This window comes from Anomaloglossus baeobatrachus, chromosome 3 (assembly GCF_048569485.1).
Source record: "Anomaloglossus baeobatrachus isolate aAnoBae1 chromosome 3, aAnoBae1.hap1, whole genome shotgun sequence".
Lineage (NCBI taxonomy): Eukaryota > Metazoa > Chordata > Amphibia > Anura > Aromobatidae > Anomaloglossus > Anomaloglossus baeobatrachus.
In genome coordinates this window covers 455,317,559-455,330,067 of record NC_134355.1, presented here as the reverse complement: position 1 = coordinate 455,330,067, position 12,509 = coordinate 455,317,559, and the positions used below count along the sequence as shown (strand labels likewise).

Sequence of the window (12,509 nt, the reverse complement as noted above, 5' to 3'; positions counted from 1 at the left end):
CGGTGGGCGGGGAAAGCACGGAATAACTAATTGACTAATGAAGTGGCAGCCATTTTCTAAAGAGGAAAAGACACCACAGATTTGTGACAGACGTGGAGTGAGGCACCCTTGATCGGTGAGTAGGAAAGGGAGAGGGATTGTGCTAGGGAAGCAGGACGCATGCAGATAGCAACATGTGCACAGAGCCTTACTGTGAAAAGCCACATTTATGGTGATCGAACTGTTCTCAAATCGTCGAGCTTTTAGCAAAAAGTTCGATCTCGAGCACCCCCCAAAATCACTCGAACATGAAATTGGCGAACCTCGAACATCGCTCAACTCTATTCGTGACGAATACCGGAATAGTACTTTGGGATTCGTTATGAATAATTTGAACACGAATAGTTACTATTCGCCCATCTCTAGTTGACAGAAACACTTATGATACTTTCTTGTGCAACTGTTAGGATTGTAGATTGAAATCCCTCACTGTTCTTTCCCCTTTCCCTTGTTCCCTTTCATATCCTCATTTACATAGTTGAATATTTGACGTTTACCACCCTACCAAACCTCTTATAACTTTCCCAATATAATCGTTATTTAAAAAACTGCAAAATATTAAACATTACCGTATCTACAGTAAAAACCTACATCATCTTATGTGATACCTGGATACATTTTTAGTCAGTATTTCTTTGTCATCGCATATATAGCAGTCACATTAATTTTCTGTTCTTTACCACTAAGATTACTCATATTGCTACTTGTCACCAGGACTTTGCAATCTAAATTACTAACATATATTGAAATGAGAAAGTAGAGAATTTGCACATAGTTTCTGGGATATAAGATCCTAATATAACAATTAAATAAAACATTTGTGTCCAATAGAAATATTTCCTATGTATCAACAAGATCCAATAAGAGTCTGTAGGCAAATGTGGAGGCTGTACTTTCAGGAGACGAACGTTTCGCAGTGAAAAGTCTGCAGATCAGTAGGGATTAAGGCTTTCCACATTCCCATGCTCAGCTGTGCACAGTGTTACTGGTACAAGAAGGAATGGCAGAAAATCATGCAGTGCTTAATCAAGGAGAGGAAAATGAAATGGTGAGTACTGATGGGGCAAAAAGAAGAGCAGCTACAGGTCTATCATCTGCAAATGAATGGAATCACTATGTAACACTTATTATATACTCTGTTCTGTGATATGTGGAATATTGGATGAAGTTTACAGAATATATGACCATTTTATTGCGTTAGTGATTCTAATTTGTTATGGTTTTTATTCATAGTTGGTGTCAATGTATATTGATTGATATGAAAGTAATACATTTTTTGCTGCCTTTTCAAAATGTACTATTTCTGCAATGCCTGATTTTCTTCACAATATCTATTTGTCTCACAAAAATGTATACAGAGATCATCATTTTATAAAGTGGCTCTTTGTCTGACAAAAGTTACAGTCTGAATTTCAGAGTCAAAATGTCAGATTTTTACTGCAGTGAAGGGACTTTAATATACATTATATCTCAACAATTTAAAAATTGGAGACAATGATAACTATTGTTCCCATTATGTCCCATCTTTTTCTTGATCTCCTAATAAGTCAGGTCACAAGAAAGTATAAAAAATCATCAGCTTCATCCAGAAAACTCAGACAATTGCTTTGTCATTCTGTATGCAATCTGTTTTTTTTTTTTTTGTTTTGTTTTTTATTAATCTAATATATAAAGCTGAGCATGTGTGTGTGTGTGCGCGTATGTATTTGTGTATGTCCGCTAAAGGAATTCGCACCGTCGCATTTACAATCACAATATTTTGTACAGACACCTCATTTGACGCAGGGCACATCATAGACTATGCTTTGAGGGGAAAATTTAACCCTCCAGTTTACAGTTGTTCGCCAAATAACCTGCTTACATTAAAGTCAATGAAGCTGGAAGCTACAAGTCATTAATAGGAGCTCTGATTGGTTGTTATAGTCAATGAAGGACATTCTTATTATAGGATAACTTATGAGTGAGGTAATATGATTTCTGTGGAGATGTGGATAGAGAGAGACACAGAGAGGAACACAGGCAGACAGACTGAAAGACAGAGACACACAGAAACACAAATAGAGAGACAAGCAGACACACACACACAGAGACACACACAGAGAGACACACAGAGAGACACACAGAGACACACACAGAGACACACAGACATAGACACAAAGAGTCGGAGACAAACACAAAGAGACAGATACAAACAGAAACAAAGACACACAGAGACAGACACACAGACACTAATACTGAGACAGACAGAAACACACATATACACACACACACACACACAGATACACACAGAGACAGAGACACAAAGACTGATACAGAGACAAAGACACAAAGAGACACAGACTCACACAGAGACACAGACACACATAGACTGATACTGAGACAGAGACACACAAAGACAGACACACATATATAAACAGAAACACAAAGAGACAGACACAGAGACCGAGACACATAGAGACAGAGACACACAGAGACCCAGACACACAGAGACAGAGGCACACAAAGACAGCAACAGAGAGAGACACACAAAGACAGACACAGAGGCAGAGACACACAGAGACAGACACAGACAGATACACACAGAAACATAGACACACAGAGACTCAGACACACAGAGAAAGAGACACACAGAGATAGACAAACACAGAGAGACACATAGACAGACACACATATGGAGACATAGAGACAGAGCCGCACAGAGACACACACATAGGCAGACACACACAGAGACAGACACACAGAGACAGACAGAGACACGCACAGATACAGACACAGAGAGACAGACACAGAGACTGATATACACAGACAGAGACACACACAAAGAGACAGATACAATCAGAAACAAAGACAGAGACAGAGACACACAGACATTGATACAGAAACATACAGAGACAGAGACACACAAAGACACACACAGAGACACAGACACACACAGAGACACAGACACAGAGACTGATACAGAGACACAGACACAGAGATACACAAAGACACACAAATACAGAAACACACAGAGACTGATACAGAGACACACAAAGACAGAAATAAACACAAAGACAGAGACACAAAAAGAGAGACACAGAGACTGAGACACACTCAGACAGAGACACAGAGAGCAAGACACACAGATACAGAGGCACACAAAGACAGAAACAGAGAAAGACACAAAGAGACAGACACAGACAGATACACACAGAAACATAGACACACAGAGACACAGACACATAGAGAAAGAGACACACAGAGATAAGGAGACACAGAGAGACAGACAAACACATGCAGAGACAGAGACAGAGATACACACATAGGCAGATACACACAGAGAAAGGCACAGACAGAGGCACACAGAGACAGACACAAAGAGACACACAGAGACAGACACAGAGACAGAGACACAGAGAGACAGACACGGATACTGATATACATAGAGACACACACAGCGACACACAGACAGAGACACACAGAGTCAGAGACACACAAGACAGATACAATCAGAAACATAGACAAACAGAGACAGAGACACAGACATTGATACAGAGACATAAAGAGACAGAGACACACAAAGACACACAGACAGAAACGCACAAAGTCACACACAGAGACACAGACACATACAGAGACACAGACACACAGAGACTGATACAGAGACACAGACAAAGAGATACACAAAGACACACAAATACAGAGACACACAGAGACTGATACAGAGACACACAAAGGCAGAAAAATACACAGAGACACAAAGAGACAGACACAGAGACTGAGACACAGACACAGAGACACACTCAGAAAGAGACACAGAGACCAAGACACACAGAGACAGAGGCACACAAAGACAGAAACAGAGACACACAAATACAGAAACACACAGAGGCAGATAAAGAGACAGACACAGACAGATACACACAGAAACATAGACACATAGAGACACAGACACACAGAGAAAGAGACACACAGAGATAAGCAGACACAGAGAGACAGACAGACACACATGCAGAGACATAGAGACACACAGAGACACACAAATAAACAGATACAAACAGAGACAGGCACAGAGAGACACACAGAGACAGACATAGAGACAGAGACACAGAGAGACAGACACGGAGACTGATATAAACAAACAGAGACACACAAAGTGACACACAGACAGAGACACACAGAGTCAAAGACACACACACATAAAGAAACAGATACAATCAGAAACAAAGACAAACAGAGACACACAGACATTGATACAGAGTCATACAGAGACACACACAGACAAAGACACACACAGAGACACAGACACACACAGAGACACAGACACACACAGAGACACAGACATACATATACTGATATAGAGACACAGACACAGAGATACACACAGACACACAAATACAGAGACACACAGAGACTGATACAGAGACACACAAAGACATAAACACACACAGAGACACAAAGAGACAGACACAGAGACTGAGACACACAGAGACAGAGACACATAGAGACATAGACACAAAGAGATACACTCAGACAGAGACACAGAGACCAAGACACTCAAAGACAGAGACACACAAAGACAGAAACAGAGAGGGACACACAGAGACAGACACAGACAGATACACACAGAAACATAGAGACACAGACACACAGAGAAAGAGACACACAGAGATAGACAGACACACAGAGAGAGAGAGAGACACATACAGACAGACACACATACAGAGACATATAGACAGAAGCACACAGAAACACACACATAGGCAGACACACACAGACAGGCACAGACCGAGACACACAGAGAAAGACAGAGACAGACACAGAGATACAGAGACACACAAAGATAGACACAGAGACAGACACGGAGACTGATATACACAAACAGAGACACACAGAGATACACAGACAGAGACACACAGAGTCAGACACACACACACAGACAAATACAATCAGAAACAAAGACAAACAGAGACAGAGACACACAGACATTGATACAGAGACATACAGAGACAGAGACACACAAAAACACACAGATACAGAGACACACAAAGACACACACAGAGACACAGACACACATAGACTGATACAGAGACACACAGAGATACACACAGACACACAAATATAGAGACACACAGAGACTGATACAGAGACACACAAAGACAGAAACACACACAGAGACAGAGACACAAAGAGACAGACACAGAGACCAAGACACACAGAGATAGAGACACACAGAGATAGAGACAGACAGAGACACACTCAGACAGAGACACAAAGACCAAGGCACACAGAGACAGAGGCACACAAAGACAAAAACAGAGAGAGACACACAGAGACAGACACAGAGACACACAGATTGACACAGACAGATACAAACAGAAACAGACGCACAGAGAAACATACACATAGTGACCCAGACACACAGAGATAGAGACACACAGAGATAGACACACAGAGACAGACACAGAGAGGCACAGACAGACACACATATAGAGACAGAGAGACACATAGACACACACAGAGACAAACACACACATAGGTAGACACACAGAGACAGACACACACACACAGACAGATAGAGACACACACAGAGACACACACACACAGAGACACACAGAGAAAGACACAGATACAGAGACACAGCAAGACAGACACGGAGACAGATAGACACATAGACACAGACACGGAGACACATAGATGGAAACACACAGATATAAAGACACACAGACACACACACAGACAGAGACAGACAGAGACCAACACAAAGAGACACATACAGAGACAGAGGCACACAGAGACTGTTACAGAGATACACAAAGACAGACACACACAGAGATACACACACAGAGACAGAAACACAATGGTGTGAATACGTTTTCTAGTTTGGAGCTCCATTTTGTGGTCAGTGCTGGCAGTGCAGTAGATGTGTGGAATGGAAACGACACACCTGCAGAGGACTGGCAATCAGGGTCAGATTGGGCTATTTAGCTTAGTAGCTTTCTTTTGTTACTTGCCGGTGGTCAATTGCTCCTGTGTGTCCAGGACATTCTGCAACCAGCTCTGCTCACTTCCGGAACGTCCCTCAGATAACTGGTCTTGCACCTCTGATATTTGTTTACCACCTTTTGTTGTTGCTCTGCTTTGATACTAAGCATGATTACTAATTTGTCTGTGTGGAGTTCGTGGTAGAATGGGATCATTCCCTGCTGGGAGTGTCTGTATACTTAGCTCCATGATTCTGCAAGATTTGTGTTTTGTCATGCTTGGTATTGTTCAGTCCCTCATCTGTATTAGTGTTTTTTGGATCCCAGTAACATCTGAGTGCTAGTACAGTGGAGGAGAAGTTTAGTAACCTCAGGATTTTTCCATATCAGTAGTGCTGGTATTTATTAGGATTTTTACAGCTGCAGACAGTTGCTCTTTCATATCCTTTTCTATAAAGATAGTTTGGGCCTCACCTTTGCTGAAATCTGTCCTTTCTGGCTTTGTATTGTGTTTTTCTATATTACCATAGCCTTTACATGTGGGGGGCAATCTATCTATCTTTGGGGACTACTCCGAGGCAGATTAGCTTTCTTATATTTCTATCTGTGAGATTATTTAGTTTTCCGGTTTTGTTGAGGCATCCAGGTCATCGTAGGCACGACCCACGGCTACTGTTAGTTGTGTGTCAGGATTAGGTCTGCAGTCCGTTAAGTTTTCCGCCACTTTGGTACCTTTTTGCGATTCCGCATTCTTTGATCCTCCCCGGTCCCTGAATCATAACACACACACAGACACACACAGACACACAGAAACTGTTTCAGAGACATTGACACACAGATACAGAGAAACACACACAGAGACACACAGAGACTGATACAGAGTCACATAGAGACTGATACAGAGATACACAGAGACACACAGACAAACATAGATACAATCATAAAGAGATAGACACAGAGACACAGACAGTGACACAGACAGAGACACGCAGAGACAGACACAGAGACAAAGACACACACTTAGAGACAGACAGACAGAGACAGTTGAAAAATATTTCACTTACACACGAATATACACAAGATATTGTGATTTATAATGTTATATTTATTCTTTCAAAAAGTCAACCCTCAGTTTGCCAACGTTTCGGCTCGGTAGTGAGCCTTTATCAAGGCAAAGTAATCCTAAAGTGGACAATAAATGAGTATTTTGCAGAGACAGGGCACAAGAATAAAATGATATAGCCAGGGGATAAGAAGAGGCAGGGAAAATAAGTGAGACCAGGAAAAGGCCGTGCTGGCGCCTGGAAGGAGCAGCTGGGTGCTTAGGGATCAGCATCCAGTGTGTAAGCTGTCCAGTGCCCTTGGTCACTTCCAGGCACCAGCACAGCCTTATCCTGGTCTCACTGATTCTCCCTGCCTCTTCTTATCCCCTGGCTATATCATTTATGCTCATGCCCTTTCTCTGCAAAATACTCATCTATTGTCCACCTCAAGATTACTTTGCCTTGATAAAGGCTCACCACTGAACGAAAACGTTGGCAAATAGATGGTTGACTTTTTTGCACAATAAATATAACATTATAAATCACAATATCTTGTGTATATTCATATGTGTGCCAGAAATATTTTTCCACTATAATTATCATTTTTCTGGGCACCAACCTTGTACGGTTGCAGCGGAGCTTCTCCATTATTTGTTAGACACACAGAGACAGACACAGAGACAGAGAAATACAGAGAAAGACAAGAGACAGACACAGAGACAAAGACACACAGACACACACATACACAGAGAGATAGAGACACCCAGAGACAGATACAGAGAGAGAGACACACACAGAGAAAGACACAGAGACACACAGAGACAGACACAGAGATACACACAGACAAATAGAGAGAGATATACACAGAGACAGACACAGAGATACATGCACAGAGACGCATACACAGGGACACATACACAGAGACACAGAGACACATGGAAACAGAGACACACAAAAACACACACAGAAACACAGACACACACAGACAGAGACACAGTCACACACAGACAGACACACAGAGACAGAGACACACAGATAGAGAGAAAGAGGCAGACAGAGAGGGGACAGACAGACAAAAATGGAGACAAACAGACAGGGAGACAGACAGAGAGGGAGAGTGAGAGAGACAGAGCGACAGTTAGTTACTATCCCGAGCAATGCCGAGTACTACAGCTAATAATTTATATGACCATTTGCAGTTTCCTATGTTACAGAATTGCAATGCTTCCATAACAATTGGATATCATGGCTCAAAAGCAGGGGCATACATAGAAATTATGGAGCCCTACAGCTGAATTTCTAACTGGGCCCTCCCCCCCAAAAAAATAAATAAATATTTTGCTAGGTTACAGAACAGCATATTTTCCTATTGAAGTCCCTAGATTTCCCTGTTATTGCACCCATAAAGTAAGATGGCAACAAAAGTGTGCCACAAACACTGTATGATACCCCACAGTGAATTCCTCCATGCGCCCTACTGTACCTCCCTTCAACTACTCTAGCAATGAGTGGTGACCCTGACATAAGTAAGATCCCCAACTGTGACCCTCCTCACAGCCCACCATGAAATATAATGGGCCTATGTATGGTTTAATAGCCCTCACTGTCCCTCCAAATAGTACAATGGCCCCCACACAGTACTCTGCACAGTATGATAGACCCAACACAAACCTTTTCTAATGTATAACTGCTTGTACACAATATAATGACCCTCAAATAACTATAGATAAAGTATAAAGGCTCCCTCATAGGCCTCCAAATATTATAATGGCCCCACAATGCCTTCCATATAATATAATGGAGCTCACATAATCCTCCATATAGTATAATGGGCCCCAAATAGTCCTCCATATAGTATAATACACCCCTCCATATTCCTCCATACAGAATAATAGGCCCCACGTAGTCCTTCATATAGTATAATGGGCATCACATAGTCTTCCATATATTATAATGGGCCTCACATAGACCTTCGTATAGAATAATGCTCTCCATAGTCCTCCATACAGAATAATGGGCCCCACATAGTCCTCCATATCATCTAATGCACCCCATAGTCTTTCACATATTTAATGCACTCCTCATACTGTATATGTAGTGCCCTGGGCAAGCCAGGACGTCACAAGCACTACACCAACGCACCCCACACTCCCGGTCAGGCACACCAAAGTCAGACAAAAACCCTTGTTGCCTTCCTCCAGGGGCTGATGTTCACACCAGGGGGTGGGCCAGGCGGTTGGTCCCGCCCACCGAGGAGTTCACAGTCCTGGAGGCGGGAAAAGTAAGGAGATCAGAGTTGGAAGTGAAAGTGGAAGGAGGGAAGTAGCAGTTGAGGAGCCTGAAGTTGGTCCGGGTGTGTGGCTGGCCTGGACGGATCAGCAAGGTTGGCAGACGGTGGTGACCGTCTGCAGGAGAGGCCTATTGGAGCTAGCCGTAAGGACCGTGGACGGGCGGTGGTCCGGCGGTACCGGACCGGTACGCAAAGAGAAGCCAGCACCATCCGGCAGGGGCTTACGGACCCCGACAAGGCTAGGAGTCGTTGTGAATTTGTCAAATCCGTTAGCGAAGGGAACCTCCTGGGTTTCCCAGCAGCCAAGTCCCGACAGAAGGCCAACCGAGAGAGGGAAACACAGTCACCGCCAAGGCTAAAGTTCCCAGGGCCAGAGCCTGCGGGCAAAAGGGGCTCCTTCAGCACCCATCCAAGCTGGGGAGTGGGTTACCGGTGGGAACCCATTGGAACCGTACACACTACACAGGTGCAGGGAAAGGCAGTCACCATCAACCTGCCGGGAGGAGAAACGCCGCAGCCGTCTGTGGTACCCGTCCATCCAGCCGTTTGTTTTACCGGAGACTCTGTGTACATCATTGGCTGAGTGAGTACCACCGTGCCATGCGGCACAGCGCTGCCCCCGCGACCCTGCACCTCGCCAGGCCCCGTAACCCGCCTGCAATCCATCCCTACCCCTTCACCGGGCCCCGGGACAACCAACCCCCCTACCCACAGAGGGGAGAACTAACATCCAGGCTGCTCCCTATCATCGCTCCCGGGATCCCCGTCCAGAGCAGCGGTGGTGTCACCAATCTCACCACAACCGTGGGTGGCGTCACGGACAATATCAAATCCCCACAATCAATCCCCACCCTTTTCACTCATGGGCGAGGAATGCCGCTCGAGTCCCCGGGATCCGGCCCACCGCTCGAGCCACCAGCGAGCAGCAGCCGCAGCAGCAGTGGCCGGACCCGAGCAGTGGGAGAGCGCAGCGTCCCCTCCTCCGCCCGCGACATATATAATGTAACCTTCATATTCCTCCATATAGTATTATGCAGCCCCCATATTCACGGTATCAAAGTAAGAAAAGTTGCATATAAAAACAGCAAAGAAGTTAAATCATAATACCTGTATCTTCAGCAGTGCCATGATTGGGGTTGTGGCACTGCTCCAGATACAATAGTTATTAAAGTACTATTATATGCAGGATTTATTATATTCACCTTTTCTTACTTTGATACTGTGAATTAACCACCTCACTACCAATACTTATACTGTAGATTGATTTCATTGCTGCTGTTCCACGCACTTTGTTTCTATATAGATACTGTGATTTAACCATCTTGCTGCTGCTATATATTATGCTTTTCTACTTTGACACTTTGTATTAGTCATTTAATTGCCAGCACTACCAGTTGGATTTATTACTGTCATTCCATGCACTTTGTCCTTAAGTAGATACTGTGAACAGACCATCTTACTACTAATACATATTTTGCTACTATTACTATCTATATAGCATATACAGCTTATATTATACTATCATTGATTATTTGGCAGCTAGTATGCTATTTATTTATACCTTTATTAATTGTACATATCAGACTATATAAATAATTCAGCATCTCATTTCTCTATATCTGTTCATGCAGTGCCACTTTGTGGCTGTTTGAGATAAATTTTTATACATATATCTGTATTTTATCAATTATTTCAATAAATTAAATTTTAAATTGATCTCGGTCTCAAGTGCACTGTTCATATGAAACTCCCCATAATAAAATCTAGATCCCTCAAGAAATGCATCTAGGAGTATACTGAGCATTTCTAACCAACAGGGGATTAACACAATTTTATATTAATTAAATTTGAAAACAAAAATTTACATTTTGACACTAAAATAGTGTAATAGAACCAATTATATAATTTACACAACAGGTAATAAATGAAAATGGATCTCATAATTTTTTAGGCTATTTCTCCCAAACACAGCAATACCCCATATGTGGTCAAAATCTAATGTTTGGGCACATGGCAAAATTTGAACATCAAAGAGCGATATTTAGTTTTTGCAATATACACTTGGACACAACGTTGCATTTACAGAACTACTTTGGTGCCAAAAGGACAGAACCACCCACAATTGATCTAATTTGCAAACTAAGCCCCATAATTGATTAATCTATGGATTTAGTGAGTATTTTAACACTCAAACTACAACAAAGATATTTATAACATTGGGTCGTGAAAAGAAAAAAAATACCTTTTTTTTCTGCTAAAATTTTTCTTTAACATCAAAGTTCTAATTCACACAAGAGGGAACAGGTGCACATGGACAGGACAGTTTGTTATTAGTGATGGGCTGACTTGCAGATAACCGGGATCAGCAGGTTAATGTTATCTGGGTTTTGATGCCGGTTCTCATATAAGTTAAAAAAAAATATTTGTCGTAGGGTTCCCCCATATTATGATACCCAGCACAGATAAAGCATATGGCTACAGGCTGCAGTCCCCCAGCCGTGCACTTTTCTAGGTTCTGTATCAAAATAAGAGGAACCACATGCAGCTTTTTTTAATTATTTAAATAAATCATTTATAAACCTGACTTGCGGCCCCCCCAATTTTGATAGCAGTGACATCACTTAGTTTAGTTGCAGTCACAGCTGGAGGTTCCCATGATTCTCCACCTGTGACTTCATTAAACTCAATAAACTCACCTGCATCTTCTGGTAGAAAACTGCATTTTTTTGGCAAGAGTTGCAGATTTGGTGCCTAATTTTTTACATAATATTCCTGCACCCATTCTACACCTCCTGGCAAAAAATTGCATCACTACCGCATCATACCCCATGCATTTTTTTTTTGCCAGGGGTGTAGATTGGGTGCATGAATATGGTGTAAAAATGTCATCAACAAATTTTCATCTCTTGGCCCAAAAATGCAAAGAAATGTTTCTTCTGCCAGGAGGTGCAAATTTGGTGCAGAAACGTCAGCACCAAATTTGCACCTCCTGGCAGAAAACTGTACCTAATTGGGGTCAAAACCGTTTTTTTTGCATTTTTGGGCCAAAAAAATGTAGATTTGGTGATTATATTTTTACACCACATTCCTGCACCCAATCTACACCACCTGACAAAAAAACACATCAAAATCACTTGAGGTAAGATGCAGTAGTGATGTGTATTTTTGCCAGGA

General features: G+C 42.5%; 1 protein-coding gene across 1 annotated transcript in view; it reads left to right on the top strand.

The window, feature by feature from the left end:
* Nucleotides 1-998: 998 nt before the first annotated feature.
* LOC142296638 (putative cation-transporting ATPase 13A4) overlaps nucleotides 999-12,509 on the top strand; it is a 523,287-nt gene continuing 511,776 nt past the window's right edge. Inside the window, exon 1 of the mRNA XM_075340491.1 lies at nucleotides 999-1,087. Within this exon, the coding sequence (XP_075196606.1) occupies nucleotides 1,040-1,087 (48 nt within the window). The 5' untranslated portion in view covers nucleotides 999-1,039. The remainder of the gene's footprint in view (nucleotides 1,088-12,509) is intronic.